The following is a 19,008-nucleotide window of genomic DNA, read 5'->3' on the forward strand; positions in this document are numbered from 1 at the left end:
AGCCTCAGAATTGAGGAATGCCAATTAATAACAGAGATGAGGAAACATTTCTTTAGTCTGTGGAATTCTTTGCTACAGATGGCTGAACAGACCAAGTCATTGGGTATATTTAAGGGAAATGTTAATAGGTTCTTGATTAATCAGGATGTCAAAGGTTACAGGGACCAGGCAGGAGAATGGGTTGCGAGGTTTAGTACATCAGCCATGCCACAACAATGGCACAGACTTGATGGGCTGAATGGCCTAACTCTGCTCGTACATTTTATGGTCTTATGGTAATGCTTATAATGTTAGATGAGAAAGAAATATAAAATAACAGTACTGATTTGTTGGTTTGAATTTCATTCCATGAAATTTTATAAATAAAAGAACTGAAATTTGAATTGGTTTCTTGTTGTCACATGTACCAAGGAACAGTGGGAAAAAAAATCATTTTCATTCTGTTCATACAGATCAATTCATTACACAGTACACTGAGGTAGTACAAGGTAAAACAATAACAGAATGCAGAGTGTAACAACTACAGAGAAAGTGCAGTACAAGCAAACAATAAGGTTGCAAGATCATATTGAGGTTGATTCTACGTCAAAAGTCCACCTTAGTATACTAGGGATCCAGTCAAGAGTGTTATAACAGTGGGGAAGAAACCATCCTTGGGCCTGGTTTTCAAAGTTTTGCACTTTCTGCCCAATGTAGGAAGGGAGAAGAGAACATGTCTGGGGTACATTTGATAATATTGGCTCTTTTACTGAGGCATCAGGAAGTATCAATAGTGTCCCTGGAGGAGAAATCAGATTCTGTGATGTACTGAGCTTTATTCACAACTCTCTACAGTTTCTTATGGTCACCAGCAGAGCAATTTCCATACCAAACCCTGATCCATCCAGACAGAAATTGATAAGGGTCAATGGGGGTTGGGGGGGGGGGGGGGGGAGCAAGCCAAATTTCTTTAGCCTCCTAAAGAAATGGAGACATTGGTAAACTTTCTTGGCCATGGTGTCAATGTGGTTGGACCACAGCATGCTACTGATGATGCACACTCCTAGAAATCTAAAGCTCTCAATCCTCAGAATTGTTTATGTAGATAGGAGTATGTGCACCGCTCCCTTCCTGAAATCAATGACCAGTTCTCGTTTGGCTGACACTGAGGAAAACATTGTTGCCAAGACATCTATCTCCTTCCTATACTCAGGATTCATCATCATTTGAAACATCTCCAACTACAGTATCATCTTTAAACTTGTAGGTGGAGTTAGACCAGATTCTGTCCATGCAGTCATGAGTGCACAGGGAGTAGTAGGTGGTTGAGGATGCAACTATGTGGAGCACTAGTGTGGAGAATCATCACGGCAGAAGTGTTTAAGAGATAGTCAGCATAGCTTCATGCATGGTAAGTCATGTCTAACCAATCTTGAGGTTTTTTTTTTTTGAGGAAGTTACCAGGAAAGTTGATGAAGGCAAGACAATGGATATTGTCTACATGGACTTCAGCAAACCATTTGACAAGAACCCGCATGGAAAGTTGGTCCAGGAAGTTCAGTGGCTCAGCATTCAAGATGAGGTAGTAAACTGATTGGACATTGACTTTGCGGGAGAAGCTAGACAGTGGTAGTAGATGGTTGCCTCTCTGACTGAAGGCCTATGACTAGTGGAATGTCTCAGGGATCAGTGCTGGGTCTGTTATTGTTAGTAATCTACATCAACAATCTGAATGATAATGTGGTTAACAGGATCAGCAAGTTTGAGGATGACAGCAAGATTGGGGGTGTAGTGGACAGCAAAGACCATCAGAGCTTGCAGCAGGATCTTGACAACTGGAAAAATGGGCTGAAAAAAAAAATGGCAGATGGAATTTAATGCAGACAGGTGCAAGGCATTGCACTTTGGTAGGACCATCCAGGGTAGGTCTGCACTGTGAACAGGTGGGCACAGAAAAGTGCTGTAGAACAAAGGGATCTGGGTGTACAGATTCATAATCAATGGAAAATGGCATCACAGGTACATAGGGTTGTAAAGAAAGCTTTTGGCACATTGGCCTTTAATAAATCAAAGTATTGAGTACAGAAGATGGGATGTTATGTTTAAGTTAGATAAGACATTGGTGAGGCTTAATTTGGAGTATTATGTGCCATTTTCTTCACCTACCTACAGGAAAGATGTAAATAAGGTTGAAAGAGTACACAGAAAATTTACAAAGGACATTGCCAGGACTGGAGAACCTGAGTTATAAGGAAAGATTGAGTAGGTTTGAATTTTATTCCTTGTAATGTAGAAGATTGAGGGGAGATATGATAGAGATATACAAAATTCCAAGGGATACAGATAGGGTAAAACAAACAGGTTTTTTCCACTGAGGTTAAGTGGGACTACAACTAAGAGTTTATGGGTTAAGGATGAAAGATTAAATGTCTAAGGGGAACATGAGTGGAAACCTCTTCATTTGAAGGGTTGTGAGAGTGTGGAACAAACTGCCAGTGCATGGTACATGTGAGCAGAATTTCAATATTGAAGAGACGTTTGGATAGGTACATAGGTGGTAGAGGTATGGAGGGCTATGGTCCAGGAGCAGATCAATGGGAGTAGACTGATTGAATTGTTCAGCGTGGACTAGATGGGCTGAAAGGCCTGTTTCTGTGCTGTACTTTTCTATGATTAGGACTGGAATCTACAAAGATATTAGGATTTGCTCCATTATTCTATGGTTATTCCTAAAATAGAAGAGGAGATTTTGTCAGTCTTAAGGCATATGAGGCGTATGAATCTCTGGGTCCTGATCAAGTGTACCTGCAGACGTGGGAAGCAAAGGAAGAAATGGCTAGGCACTTGGCAGTGTTGAAAGATTAAGGAATCATAAGCCAGTGAGCCCAACATCAGTGATGGAAATTTACTACATGGAGATTCTGAGAAACAGGATCTATCTACATTTGGAGAAGTAAGAATTGACACAGTTCGCATGACTTTCTGCATGGAAAATTGTGTCTCATGAATTTAATTGAGTATTTTTGAAGAGATGACCAGGAGGACAAATGAAGGCAGTACAGAAGAGATCTACACAGATGTTAGCAAAGCTTTTGACAAAGTCCTGTGTGAACAGAAAAAGTTTAGAGTGGAAGGGCTAAGTGCAGGCAAACAGGACTCACTCAGGAAGGCACCTCAGCTGGCATGAATTGGGCAGAAGGGCCTTTTTTCCAAAGTCCCTTAAAAGTGGAATCATTGTCAAGGGTGTTGAAGTCTATCAAAGTAATTTATTTAAAAATTAGATTGGGCCATTTTAAAACATTTCCAATGCTAATGCTTAACCAAATCTTCCGAAAAAAGATGGTGACATTTGTGGACGTTGCAGCAAGACAAGGGTTAACATAATGTCTAGGTTGCAGATAGAATGCAGTCAGCCAAGGCAGGAAAGGTCTTTGAAGGGCATAGCTTCTCTTTCCACAGCCAGTGGTGGGGTTGGAGAGGCCAGGCTGAGCCATTTCGCAAATGGGGAACCCACGTAAGTGGTTCAAGGAACACACACCAACTAAGGGACAATTATTTTACTAATTTCAAAGTGTCATCAGTTGTTGGATTGTAGTTTATAATGACTTTTAACAGCTACATTGTGAATGGTGATTGATCCTGCAAATAAGGAATTCAAACATATCGTTTATCAAATGGTCAACATCCATAGCTGCTAGTCAATTCAGTATAAAAATGTCATTTCTCTGTTCAGACTTCAGAACAGTGTGATGACAGGGGACATGCAGTTCTCTACGTGCACAAGTAAAATAAAGAATGCCAGAGGAATGAGTGTGAGTTTTCAGAGTCCAGTTAATCGGCAACGATACATTGGATTAAAAAAAAACAGGCATGATTCCACCTTAAATGGATTTGCTGAAATGAAACTTGAGCTGGTTCAACTGAAAGCAATGCTATTGTAATACTGCTTCTACCACTTTGTTGCTCAGATCTCAGTTAAGTTTGTTGGTTCTTAAAGACACAATTTTCACAAATAGCATACAGTCTGCTACAGGAAAGGCAGAGGCTCTGAAGGACAAGGTCTTCACAATACATTTCCATACCTCCTCCCTCAAGGTCCAAAATGCACTTACTCACTTGAGTATCATCCAAGTACTTTTCTTTGAATATGGGCGGTCTCCAAAGAGTTTTGAAGATGTATTGTGAACACTCCTCATGTTATCAGAGGAACACTTTAACTGGCACCTAAAACTAAGAATCCACAGCACTGCAGTCGTACCAGCCTAACGGTGCTGCGGGTCACATTCAACTTTTTGAAGGACTATTCAACCTTTGCATTCTGGATATGGGAACTTCAATTTATGCCGCACAAGCGATATCATTAGAGGTATGTCAGGCACTAGGAAAAGGTTGGACTAGAAGTACTAAACTCATGGTAAAAATCAATTTTGGATCATGCAATACAGTAATAAAAGAAGCTACACAATCTGATTTTTCTTATTGTTCCTCTCCACGCCTTGTGGCACATCAGATGCCGCCTTGCCATTTCTTAGCATTTGTCTGTTTTTAAGAAAAAACAAGGCCAAGTTGCTAGCTCGATACTCAACCCAGAAGGATGGGAAGTGTGCAAGGAGCCGGCCTGATTTGAACCCAGGATCACTCGCCTTGAAGTCTGGTGCAGATGCCACACCACAGGCTGGCTAACCCAATTTTTGGTTGCCCATATCTTGGTGGCTTTGTAACTTTCTATCGGACAATACATAATCTTTTTAGCAACCATCATGTCAATTGGCATGAAGCTATTCTGTAGTTCTTCCCCCATTCTCAAATGATTCCTGTGTAAAAACCTCATGACATTCAACAAAGATCAGAAACTCAAGAGAAGCTCAGGTTAGATCTTTCATTAAGTTAGAATAACAGATGACTGAGACATCCTAAAGACTACCAATGTAACAAAACACAGAAAGGCACCCAAACAGAAGAGATTCTGCAGATGCTGGAAATCCAGAGTAATACACACAAAATGCTGGAGGACCTTAGTAGGACAAGCAGCATCTACGGAAAGGAATAGACAGTTGATGTTTCAGGCCAAGACCCTTCATTAGGATGGAAAGTCACTTATTTGACAAACAATGTACCCATGTTAAAGTTGTACAATTTGAATAGCTTGCAGTCAATAAAGGAAATGCTATAACCATATGTCAGCATTCAACCATCCTGAACAGATTTATTTGGAGGAAATAAGAGTTCAAACCTGGAGGACCTGGTTACCCTTATTCTATTCCCTCCAACAATCAACGGAGTAGCCTAATTTTGTTCACTACCACAATAAAAAATGATTTCCCATTTTTGGACAAAAGTATAATCTTCCCCAGAAATAAAATGCAACCTGAGTATTGCTGGAAAAGACTTCTATCAGCCAGCATTGTTCACTTTCTGCCCATGATTATCCACTTTCTAAAGAGTCATTCAGTATAAACTGCATTCTCCTATGAGACACACCAATCACTAACTGGGTCAAGCATTCCATACAACAACATGAGGTGTAGGTAATGAACCTATTCCTCTTTCCATGCTGGTGCTAACCAATTCTCAGAACGGAAGTCAAACAAGATATTTCAGTCCCTGAATTTCACTACAAGCAACTGCAAATTATACAGTATTTACATAATATATTTCAATATACACTTTACAGAATTATATTTGAAATTTATAGACATACTGAAATTACAAAAAAAAAACACACATTAGCAGCATTATGAATATGAATCAGTTCAAGAAACAAGAGGGATGGGAGGGGAAGGTGATTGTAAACCTGACTGCATTTCAGAAACTTTGCAAATAACGTGGGGTTGGAAAGATGAAAATTTACGGATTATAATTTTATAGGTAGATTTATAACAGTTCTTTTGATGGTGAAAGAAACGAAAGAACAAGTATTTGTTAATCACATCAGTAAGCATAGGCCAAAAAGTTCATTCATTTGGAGCAGAGTCATGAATGATAGGTCTCATGGAAGAGAGCAGATGCAAAGTAATGTAATGCAGAGGTTAAAAAAAGATATGAATCAAGTAGGGCTGGGACATGGTAAAGTAATGAGTAGATGATTTAGCAACTTTGGAAATGATGTAATATGTTCTTCTCATGTTAGTGCTGAGGATGAAAATGGTAAAGACCAAAACAGGAAACTGCAGTGAAGAGATCTGTCCTGCTATACAAGGTGATTTTAGAACAGCACAAGGATGAAATAGACAAGATGAAAAGACCAGTAGACATTACACCTATAAATGTAAAAGCCTACATAACTTTAAAAAAAACACTGAATAGGGGTGAACAATAACTGCAGTCTCCCTACCCTTTACTTTTAAGCAAGCATAGGTCTGTTGATCTCCAGAATCACAGCTATATGTTCCAGCATCTTCTATTTTCAGATTGTGAATTAATAGCTCATTGATGGCACCTTGCTGTTTTATTTCATACTTCTCAGTTGGGTGAAGTACTACTGATTCTTTTTTCCATTCTACGGAAGCACCAGGTTTTGAAACCACACAGCGCAATGTGGCAGTACCACTCTCTTCAGCCTCTTCATTCCGAAGCTTTTGTTTGAAAAGCACAGGCAAGGCTGAGGGATGCATTAACATAAATAATTTAATACTTGCGTGAGGTTTGCACAAGATGCCTATCTTTGGGAAACAAATTATTTCATTAATACAGTGCCTATATAAAGTATTCACCCCCTTGGAAGTTTTCATTTTCATGTTTTATTGTTTTACAATATCAAATCATAGTGGATTTAATTTGGCATTTTTGACACCAATCAACAAAAAAGAATCTTTCCTGTCAAAGTGAAAACAAATTTCTACAAATTGGTCTAAATTCATTACAATTATTAAACACAAAATAATTGATGGCATAATTACTCACCCACTTTAATTCAGTATTTAGTACTTGCACCTTTGGCAGAATTTGTTGCCACGAGTGGCTGTGGAGGCCAAGTCATTGGATGTATTTAAGGCAGAGATAGATAGGTTCTTGATTAGCCAGGGCATCAAAGGGTATGGGGTGAAAGCAGGGGAGTGGGGATGACTGGAAGAATTGGATCAGCCCATGATTGAATGGTGGAGCAGACTCAATGGGCCGAATGGCCTACTTCTGCTCCTATATCTTGTGGTCTAATTATAGCATTGAGTCTGTGTGGATAGGTCTCTATCAACTTTGCACATTTGAGCACTGTAATTTTCCCCCCATTCTTCTTTACAAAACTGTTCAAGCTCTGTCAGATTGCACGGGGATCGTGAGTGAACAGCCGTTTTTCAAGTCCAGCCACAAATTCTCAATTGGATTGAAGTCTGGATTCTGACTTGGCCACTCCAGGATGTTAACTTTGTTGTTTTTAAGCCATTCCTGTGAAGCTTTGGCTTTATGCTTGGAGTTATTGTCTTGCTGGAAAACACATTTTCTCCCAAGTTGCAGTTCTCATGCAGACTGTATCAGGTTTTCCTCCAGGATTTACCTGTGTTTTGCTGCATTCATTTTACCCTCCATCTTCACAAGCCTTCCAGGGCTTGCTGCAGTGAAGCTTCCCCACAGCATGATGCAGTCACCACCATGCTTCACGGTAGGGATGGTGTGTTTTTTTTGATGTGTGGTGTCTGATTTACGTCAAACATAGTGCTTAGCCAGATGCCCAACAATCTCAGTTTTGGTTTAATCAGACCATAGAAACTTCTTCCAGCTGACTTCAGAGTCTCCCACATGCCTTCTGGCAAACACTAGCTGAGATTTCATGAGTTTTTTTCAACAAGAGCTTTCTCTTCGCCACTCTCCCATAAAGTTGCAACTAGTGAAGCACCCAGGCAACAGCTATTGTATGCGCAGTCGCTCCTATCTCAGTCACTGAAGCCTGTAACACTTGCAGAGTTGTCATAGGTCTTTTGGTGGCCTCCCTCACTAGTCCCCTTCTTGCAGCTACTCACTTTTTGAAGCCGACCTACTCTAGGCAGATTTACAGTTGTGCTGTATTTTTTCCCATTTCTTGATGATTGACTTCAGTGACTTGGAAATTTCCTTGAATTCACCTCTTGACTTGTGCTTTTCAATAACCCTTTCATGGAGATGCCTTAAGTGTTCTTTTGTCTTCATCGTGTATTTTTTTGCCGTGATACTAACTCTTCAGGAATTGGACTTTCCAGATACAGGAATATTTTTACTACTATCAATTGGAACACCTTGACTGCACACAAGTGATCCCCATTTAACTTTATGTGATTTCTAAAACCAATTGACTGCACCAGTGATGATTTAGTATGTTACATTAAAGGGGCGAATACTTATGCAATCAATTATTTTGTGTTTTATATTTATAATTAATTTAGATCACTTTATAATTAAAGTGGCCTTTTCTCATGATGTGTCAAAAAAAGGCAAACTAAATCTACTGTGATTCAATGTTGTCGAACAATAAAACATGAAAATTTCCAAGGGAGGTGACTACTTTTTATATGCACTGTATTTTAGCATACAATAACCTGGATTTTGAACTAGTAGTGGAGGTGAAGGTGTTAACATTCACTGCCTTTAATCCAGGGATTGAAAGTAATTTAGTAATTTCTTCAAATTTGTCAGTGGCTCAGCACTACGCACACTATCATTTTCGCAATATTTCCCGTTGTAATCACAGGAAATTACCTGATGTGAATTAAAGTTATGTTCACACAAGTCCTATTATAAGTTTAAGTACAGCTACTATAATTACAGATAAGAAAACTACTTATCAGAACATAGTTTTATTTTCAAAATACAAGTGTTTTTGAAATACCTATTTGCCTGTGCTCCAATCATTACATAATCTGTAAAATGTTCAAAATATTGATAAAAATTTGTGCTTCTTACTTCAGAATCAGGTTTATTATCACTACATTGCATGACGTGAAGTTTGTTGTTTTGCAGTAGCAGTACAGTGTAAAAACTATTGTTATAAATCACAAAATAAAAAGCGCAAAAAAAAGGAATAATTAGTAATGTTCATGGACCATTCAGACATTTGATGCGGAGGGGTAGAAGGTATTTCTGAATCATTGAGTGTGAGTTTTCTGGCTCCTTCACCTCCTCCTTGATGGTAGTAATGAGAAGAGGGCATGTCCTATATAGTGAGGATTTTTAGTAAAGGATTTAAAAAATATATATAATTGTGTTCAGTTAACTTGAGGACATTACTACTGTTACACCATTGATTTGAACAGGGATCACAGTACATAACTTGCTTTCTTTATGGGGAACCTTTCGACAAGCTCAGCATTTATTACTGTATCTCTGCAGCCAACCACAAATCTTGGGCCACTAACACAAGAATTGACAAGTAAAATAAATAATAAAAATGACAACATGGAGGGTAAATTGACACAGAGCCAGCTGGAGCAGCAAACTCCTCATTTCACCTTATGATACAAGAAGGTAACTGACATAACAGTTTCAAAGTTCACTTTCTACCCAGTAACAAAATCATTTTAAAGGTACAACTAGGACTCATCTGATTCTGGACAATCTTCAATATGAAGCTGTCTGATAAATTTAGCACTAAGTAAAAGAGATCTTTTTGCTAGTGAAATTATATTTCTTCAAATGCCAACATTCCTGCAGATGCTTAGGATACCTATATTCTAAGAAGACCACTGACAAATTATTCCAGTGAGGGGCTTTCAATCATTCCTATATTCAGGCATACAGGTCAGCAACTACTTAAAACTCTTACTCCACTCTAATCATGGAGCTACAAAAATCTCAAGGAGTCAATAGTCAAAAGCAACGCAGACATCAGAAAAGTACCTTAAACTTAATCAATGACAAACAATGTTAGCAACTGACCAATAAATTATATAGCTATTATAATCATTCTTATAACGTAAGTGCATCCCTCTGTTATGGAGGAATGCATTCCCAGAGAAACTCCCCTATTCCAATTTCCTGTAAAACAAGCCACTTTTTTCGCCATTGAAACTCATGTTTTAAATAGAGGTGCATTCGTATGGGAAGCATTTTCCCCCAACTATAATGACCCTGCTGATATGTGGTCAACAGACATGGGAATTTTGATTGCATAGAATATCGAAGGGAAAGGTTAATTAACTAGAAATGGATATTATACTGTTCGATAAAATATCACTGTTTAAGCATTGAAAGAAGAAATTGCCTTGTCATTTTCCAAAGAAAATCAATTGTGGCCTCCTGCTGTGAACCAGCAGCCTGTGATCACTGTCTTTGGTAAATCAGTTCAGTTCTCAATGTACATCTTGTTTTTTTCTACAAAAATATGTAATGGAAAATTTTTATTCTGTATCTCAAAATTTCTGGTGGTGATTTGTTACCTAAATACAGTAAAATGGGGATTCACTATTAAGTAAGTACTGCTTACAAGCAAAGCTCATTTTCTTACCATTCACTTTGACAACAGCTTTAGAACATGCTGCCACAGTCTGGCATTCATAAGTTCCAACATCCTCCTCTACACTTTTACAAACAATTAGTCTGGCTTCATTCTCAAAACAAGTGATTTTATGCCTTTTTGAATTTTTCAAAAGCTTTTTATTCATAAACCATTCAACTGTACAGTCTGGTTTAGACGTTTCACAGTGCAAGATGATATCTTCCCCTTCAGTGACAGAAACTGAGGCTGTCAACTCTTTTGTTATGAAAGGTGGCTTTTCTAAAACAATATGAAGATATGTTAACTTTATAATATCTTCAATAACTTCTGTTTAACCATTTGGGATAAGGTACTATGTTTATACATGAGGTTATCCAATAAGTTAAACAATATAAAGAACTGATTAGAATAAAAGCAGAGAAAATCATCATACTTGATTAGGCTGAAGATTTCTAAACAATGAAAGATGAAACGGCTATGTACTAAAAATACCTTTTTCCTAACTTCATTTATATGATGAAAAGGATGTCGTAAACGCATTGAATTATGTTGCAAGTGCTTGAAAGAATAACTACTTGACACTTAACACAAAAACACATATAAATAATACAGAAAGTGTTTATAAGGCTGGTGAGTCTGACATCAGTTGTGGGAAAGTTATTGGAAGGTATTCTAAGGAACTGGATATACAAATATTCGGATAGACATGGACCGATTAAGGATAGTCAGCATGGCTTTGTGGCTGGTAGGAAAGGTCTAATCAATCTTAAAAATTTTGAGCAAGTTACCAGAAAAGTAGATGAAGGCAAGGCAGTGGCTGTTGTCTACACAGACTTTAGGCAGGCACTTAACAAGGTCCCGCATGTGAGGCTGGTCAAGAAGGTTCAGTCACTACGCATTCAGGATGAGGTGGTAAATTAGATGAGAAATTGGCTTTATGGGAGACGCCAGAGAGTGGTAGTAGAGGGTTGCCTCTCTGACTGGAGGCCTGTAACTAGTGGTGTGCCACAGGTCATTTGTTGTTTATCATCTATATCAATGACCTGGATGACAATGTGGTTAACCGGATCAGTAAATTTGCAGCTGACACCAAGATTGGGGGCTGTGGTGGACAGTGAAGAAGAATATGGGCTTGCAGAGGGATCTGCATCAGCTGGAAAAATGGGCTGAAAATGGCAGGTGAAGTTTAATGCAGACAAGTGTGAGGTTTTGCACTTTGTAGGACCAGACAGGGTAGGTCTTACACACTGAACGGTTAGGGCACTCAGAAGTGTGGGAGAACAAAGGGATCTGGGAATACAGATACATAGTTCATTGAAAGTGATGTGATAGATAGATATGGTTGAAAAGAAAGCTTTTGCCACATTGGCCTTCATAAATCATTGTATTGAGTACAGGAGATGGGATGTCATTTTGAAGCTGTATAAGATGTTGGTGAGGCCTAATTTGGAGTATTGTGTGCAGTTCCGGTCACCTACCTACAGGAAGCATATAAGCAAAGTTGAGAGAGTACAGAAAGATTTACAAGGATATTGCAGGTCTGGAGAACCTGAGTAATAATGAATGATTGAATAGGTTAGGACTATTCTTTAGAATGTAGAAAATTGAGAGGAGATAGGGTATATGCAAGCAGGCTTTTTCCAATAAGATTGGGCGGGACTACAACCAGAGCTCATGGGTTAAGGGTGAAAGGTGAAAAGTTTAAGGGGAACATGAGGGGGGAAACTTCTTCAGTCACAGAGTTATGGGAGTGTGGAATGAGCCACCAGCACAAGTGGTGCATGCGAGCTCAATTTCAACATTTGAGAAGTTTGGATAGGTACATAGATCGTAGCGGTATGGAGGGTTATGGTCCTGGTGCAGATCGATGGGAGTAGGCAGTTTAAATGGTTTTGGCATGGATTAGGTGGGCTGAAGTGCCTGTTTCTGTGCTTTACTTCTCTATGACTCGGTAAACTCTAAAAGAAAATTAATTCCCCCATGGAGCCTTAACATTTGGCAGTAAAAAATGAACAGCTGAATAACTAGCATGGCATCATAATGAAAAAGAATTACCCAAGCTCTCATTCTTGGGAAATTCTTATTTAATAGTGGAGATGTAAAACGTATAATCGCCAAAAGAATGAACTAAGAGACACAGCAAATAGTGAGAAACAACATGCTTCAAGATTTACAGATGAATTTACCTATCTGATCTGGTGCAGACCATACCCATCCGATCAGAGGCAAGTAAAGCAAACAAATTTTCATACATAGCTCTGGAAGCCTTTGTCAACCATGCAGATGCAAGCCTTCCAGTTGGAACTCAGAAATTAGTCATGAACATGGGAAATTAACTCTCTAAGAACCTGGATGTAGCCCTACAAGTCCTCATGTATGTCCAAAGTTAGTGCTTGCACCAAATTCAATCTTCTACCAATTGCACCAACATACTGCTCAACGGATATAATCCATCAAGCATCAATAACGATGTCAACCAAGACCTCCACATAATATATACACATTTCATTAATTATTACTACTGGGTCCACATACAGCTTCCAGCTATTTAATCCTAATAGGCATATCATTGTATATGAATTTGACAGAGGGTGGAGCCGAGGATGATGGCACCTAACGGCAACTCCTTTGCTTGCGTCTTCAGAAACAACTCTATTCTATCTTTAATATCACTCTATTTTCCTTTTCAAGGTTCTTTTGAAGACCCTGACTTGGAGTTACATGATGACTTCGGTTCTTTGTGGAAATGGGACCCACCCGCAGGGCCTCACAACCGGCCACTTTTTGATATGCCAAGGACACGGCTTGGAATACTAGTGCGCCTTCAGGGTGCTGGATTTTTGTGGCTCTGAAGGCAGGTGGATTCGAGGTCAGTGCCACCGCCTGATGTGTCGTGGGAGTACACGGAAGATTGAAAACAGCGAGCTGGCTGTGTGCCCAGAGACCCAAGTTCTGTGTGCACAGAGCTCAAAAAAAGTGATGCAACAGACTTTTAACACCATAAATCAGCGAGTTGTTTTGTAATGTCTCCCCTCTCGTTGTGAAACAGGGACACCTCTTTGTCCCTTATTGGGGGGGGGGAGGGAGAGGGGGAGGGGGGAGAGGGGGAGAGGGGGAGAGGGGGAGAGGGGGAGAGGGGGAGAGGGGGAGAGGGGGAGAGGGGGAGAGGGGGAGAGGGGGAGAGGGGGAGAGGGGGAGAGGGGGAGAGGGGGAGAGGGGGAGAGGGGGAGAGGGGGAGGGGGGAGGGGGGAGGGGGGAGGGGGGAGGGGGGAGGGGGGAGGGGGGAGGGGGGAGGGGGAGGGGGAGGGGGGGGAGGGGGAGGGGGAGGGGGAGGGGGAGGGGGGAGGGGGAGGGGGCACAGACAGACTGTGGTATGTCGAATACTGGGTGAATGAGTGGTCTTTGGGGTACTGCAAGTCTGTGTCTTTATTGATGCTTTGCTGCACGCGCAAGTGCTCAGTGAGAGACGCAGATGCTTTTCTGCTGGTGGGAGTGGGGGGGTCATTGCTTTGCTGCTGCGTGGGAGGGGAAGCTGGGGAAAGGCTTTGGGGTTCTAACATTTAACTGTCATTCATTCTTTGGGGCACTCCTCTGTTTTTCATGGATGTTTGTGAAGAAAAAGAATTTCAGGATGTATATTGTATACATTTCTCTAACATTAAATGTACCTATTTAAACCTATTGATATTCCATTCACTCCTACTCCTTTCCTTTGCATCTCATTTCCTTTTCATTTTGCAGTCTCTTCATTTTTACAAGGTGCAGATATTATTAACGTACAACTCTTACTTCACTGTTAACTAAGGGTACAAGTCAATATGGCTTTGTGTTTCTGATCAATCTTGTAGATGTTTCCTGAGGTGGTTACCAAGGAGATTAGTGAAGAAAAGATGGTAGATGTCATCTACATGGACCTAAGCAAGACGTTTAACATAGTCCTACATGGGAGGCTGGTTCAGAGGTTCAGTCACTTGGCATTCAGGATGGAATAACCAATTGCATCCCGCATTGGCTTATCAAGAGAAGCCAGAGTGTGGTAGTAGATGGCCACCTTTTGGACTGGAGGGCTGTGACTAGTGGTATGCCGCCAAGTCCTTTGTTCTTTATCATCATATTAATGATTTAGAAGACAACGTGATAAACCAGATCAGTAAATTTGTGCATGACATTGAGATTCGGGGGCATAATGGACATTGAGGAAAGCTATCAAAACTTTCAGTGTGATCTTGAACAGTTGGGAAAAAGGGCTGAAAATGGCAGACCCATTTTAGAGCATCACTTGAGCAGTTCTGGTCACTTACCTACAGGAAATATATCAAATAGCTTGAAGGAATGCAGAGAAAATTTACAGGTATGTTGCCAGGACTTGATGGCCTGAGTTTTTAAGATAGGATTCTATTCCCAAGAGTGCAAGAAATGAGGGGAGTTCTTATAGAAGTACACAAAATTATGACAGGGTGAATGCACACATGGTCTCTCCCCCCTCCCCCCCCCCCCAAAGTGCATGAATTTAGAACAAGAGGTTTAAGATAAAAGGTGAATATCTAAAGGAAATCTAAGGGGAAACCCTTTCACTTAGAGAGTGTTGCAAGTGTGTAGTGAACTGCCAACCGAAATAGTAGATGCAGTTTCAGCCATAACATTTAAGAGAAGTTTAGATAGGTATATGGGTAGGAAAGGTTTGGAGGGATATGCTTCAGGTGCAGGTAGATGGAACTAGGCAGAAAATCAATTCTGCGTGGATTAGATAGGCTGAAGGAACTGTTTTTGTACTGTAGTATTTTATGACCCTATGTAAACATACTTTCGTGCTTTAAGTGAACCAAGAACCCACATTGGCAGCTGCAGAATTTAAATTCAGTAATATATATGAAATTAAAAATAAAACTAGCCTCTGTAATGCTAACCATGAAAGTACAGGATTGTTATAAAGGGCCATCTAATTTTTTTTAGGGAAGAAAATCTTCTATCCTTACAAATTCTGGCCTACATGACTTCAAGGATGAAATGACTCCTTTATTTAAGAAGGTCCAAGGCGAGGGAACTACAGGCCAGTGTGTTTAACTTCATTGGTGAGAAAGTTACTACAGGGGATTCTGAAGGACATGACCTACCTGGAGATGAAAAGGTTAATTAAGGATGGCTTTATGCAAAAGACCATAAGACATAGGAGCAGAATTAGGCCATTCAGCATATGGAGTTCACTCTGCCGTTCCATCATGGCTGATCCCGGATCCCACTCAACCCCATATATCTATCTCTCACCATATCCTTTGCTGTCCTGACCGACCAGGAAATGATCCTGCTGCGTTCACCAGCATTTTTTGTGTGTGTTGAATGATCAACTTTTGCCTGAAATATGCGCACAGTCTTGACCTCTACCACAGTCTGTGGCAGAACATTCCACAGATTTACTACTCTCTGGCTAAAGAAATTCTTCCTTACCTCTGTCCTAAAGGATCATCCTTCAATTTTGAGGCTGTGCCCTCGAATTCTGAATACCCCCACCATAGGAAACATCCTCTCCACATCCACCTTATCTAGTCCTTTCAACATTTGGTAGGTTTCAATGAGATCGCCTGCATTCTTCTAAATTCCAACAAGTAAAGGCCCAAAACTGCCAAACGCTCCTCATATGTTAACCTCTTCATTCCTGGAATCATCCTCGTGAACCTCCTTTGGACATTCATATTCAATAACAACACATGCCTTCTGAGATATGGGGCCCAAAACTGTTGCCAATACTCTAAGTACGGCCTGACTAGTGTCTTAATATTAATATCTGTTTAATGGGATAAAGAAACTGCCTTCCTATATCTGTAGACAAGGCCTATAATATGGAATAATATAATTGTGACATTCTTTGTAAAAAAAAAAACTTGGATCATCCTTCACTGAATGAAGAATACTCTTAATTCAGTATTTATTATATTTACATGTAAATTTCATATTTTTATTTTTAACAAAAACTTTACCTTTTACTGTCAGGACGGCAGAGGTTTTCAGATCTCCAGCTTCAAAAGTTATATTACCAGAATCTTTTACTGAAAGCTTTTTAACTGTTAAAGTATGATAGCCATCCTTTAGTGAATTAATTTCATTCACATCATTGGTATGGAGAGGTGTTTTATCCAAGAACCACTGCACATTGTTATAATCTGATGGTGATATCCTGCACTTAAATGTTGCTGATTCTCCTTCAAGGACTTCAACATCTTCAAGGTCTTCAATCATTCGAACTTTCTGACCTGTAATCAGTACATAAGAATTGCATACATGCTTCCTCGCAGGGATCCGTGTAGAGGAGAATATTAGAATTCCTCACTTAAGACCGAGATTTAGTCCAGACTGATGAAATGAAGATCTTCTCTTGTTGATGGTATTAGTAAAAGAAGTCTTAATAGAGTTTTCAACCAATGTGAATACACAGCACAGCATTTTCTTCACACGTGTAGTTAGCTGAAGTTTTATACTCCTACATGCAATTTGTTATTTTGAACCTTTCAATCTGTATATTCTTGTTTTTAGAACATAGAATAGTACAGCACAGTACAGGCCCTTCGGCCCACAATGTTCTGCCAACCCTCAAACCGTGCCTCCCATATAATCCCCCACCTTAAATTCCTCCATATACCTGTCTAGTAGCCTCTTAAACTTCACTAGTGTATCTGCCTCCACCACTGACTCAGGCAGTGCATTCCACGCACCAACCACTCTCTGAGTAAAAAACCTTCCTCTAATATCCCCCTTGAACTTCCCACCCCTTACCTTAAAGCCATGTCCCCTTGTACTGAGCAGTGGTGCCCTGGGGAAGAGGCGCTGGCTATCCACTCTATCTATTCCTCTTATTATCTTGTACACCTTTATCATGTCTCCTCTCATCATCCTCCTCTCCAAAGAGTAAAGCCCTAGCTCCCTTAATCTCTGATCATAATCCACACTCTCTAAACCAGGCAGCATCCTGGTAAATCTCCTCTGTACCCTTTCCAATGCTTCCACATCCTTCCTATAGTGAGGCGACCAGAACTGGACACAGTACTCCAAGTGTGGCCTAACCAGAGTTTTATAGAGCTGCATCATTACATCACGACTCTTAAGCTCTATCCCTTGACTTATGAAAGCTAACACCCCATAAGCTTTCTTAACTACCCTATCCACCTGTGAGGCAACTTTCAGGGATCTGTGGACACGTACCCCGAGATCCCCCTGCTCCTCCACATTACCAAGTATCCTGCCATTTACTTTGCCTTGAAGTTTGTCCTTCCAAAGTGTACCACCTCACACTTCTCCGGGTTGAACTCCATCTGCCACTTTTCAGCCCACTTCTGCATCCTATCAATGTCTCTCTGCAATCTTCGACAATCCTCCACACTATCTACAACACCACCAACCTTTGTGTTGTCTGCAAACTTGCCAACCCACCCTTCTACCCCCACATCCAGGTCATTAATAAAAATCACGAAAAGTAGAGGTCCCAGAACAGATCCTTGTGGGACACCACTAGTCACAATCCTCCAATCTGAATGTACTCCCTCCACCACAACCCTCTGTCTTCTGCAGGCAAGCCAGTTCTGAATCCACCTGGCCAAACTTCCCTGGATCCCATGCCTTCTAACTTTCTGAAAAAGCCTACCGTGTGGAACCTTGTCAAATGCCTTACTAAAATCCATATAGATCACATCCACTACACTACCCTCACCTATATGCCTGGTGACCTCCTCAAAGAACTCTATCAGGCTTGTTAGACACGATCTACCCTTCACAAAGCCATGCTGACTGTCCCTGATCAGACCATGATTCTCTAAATGCCCAGAGATCTTATCTCTAAGAATCTTTTCCAACAGCTTTCCCACCACAGACGTAAGGCTCATTGGTCTATAATTACCTGGACTATCCCTACTACCTTTTTTGAACAAGGGGACAACATTCACCTCCCTCCAATCCTCCGGTACCATTCCCATGGACAACGAGAACATAAAGATCTTAGCCAGAGGCTCAGCAATCTCTTCTCTCGCCTCGTGGAGCAGCCTGGGGAATATTCCATCAGGCCCCGGGGACTTATCCATCCTAATGTATTTTAACAACTCCAACACCTCCTCTCCCTTAATATCAACATGCTCCAGAACATCAACCTCACTCATATTGTCCTCACCATCAAGTTCCCTCTCATTGGTGAATACCGAAGACAAGTATTCATTGAGGACCTCGCTCACTTCCACAGCATCCAGGCACATCTTCCCACCTTTATCTCTAATCGGTCCTACCTTCACTCCTGTCATCCTTTTTTTCTTCACATAATTGAAGAATGCCTTGGGGTTTTCCTTTACCCTACTCGCCAAGGCCTTCTCATGCCCCCTTCTTGCTCTTCTCAGCCCCTTCTTAAGCTCCTTTCTTGCCTCCCTATATTCATAGACCCATCTGATCCCTGCTTCCTAAACCTCATGTATGCTGCCTTCTTCCACCTGACTAGATTTTCCATCTCACTTGTCACCCATGGTTCCTTCACTCTACCATTCATCTTCCTCACTGGGACAAATTTATCCCTAACATCCTGCAAGAAATCTCTAAACATCGACCACATATCGACCTCAATGCACAGCAGATTTACTCTTAAGCAAAGATATAAA

General features: G+C 40.6%; 1 protein-coding gene across 1 annotated transcript in view; it reads right to left on the reverse strand.

Annotated features, from left to right (window-relative positions):
• obscnb (obscurin, cytoskeletal calmodulin and titin-interacting RhoGEF b) overlaps positions 1-19,008 on the reverse strand; it is a 598,125-nt gene that overhangs the window by 433,197 nt on the left and 145,920 nt on the right. Inside the window, exon 31 of the mRNA XM_072254438.1 lies at positions 16,357-16,629. Coding sequence (XP_072110539.1) covers positions 16,357-16,629 — 273 coding nt within the window. The remainder of the gene's footprint in view (positions 1-16,356; positions 16,630-19,008) is intronic.

Source organism: Mobula birostris, chromosome 3, assembly GCF_030028105.1.
Source record: "Mobula birostris isolate sMobBir1 chromosome 3, sMobBir1.hap1, whole genome shotgun sequence".
Lineage (NCBI taxonomy): Eukaryota > Metazoa > Chordata > Chondrichthyes > Myliobatiformes > Myliobatidae > Mobula > Mobula birostris.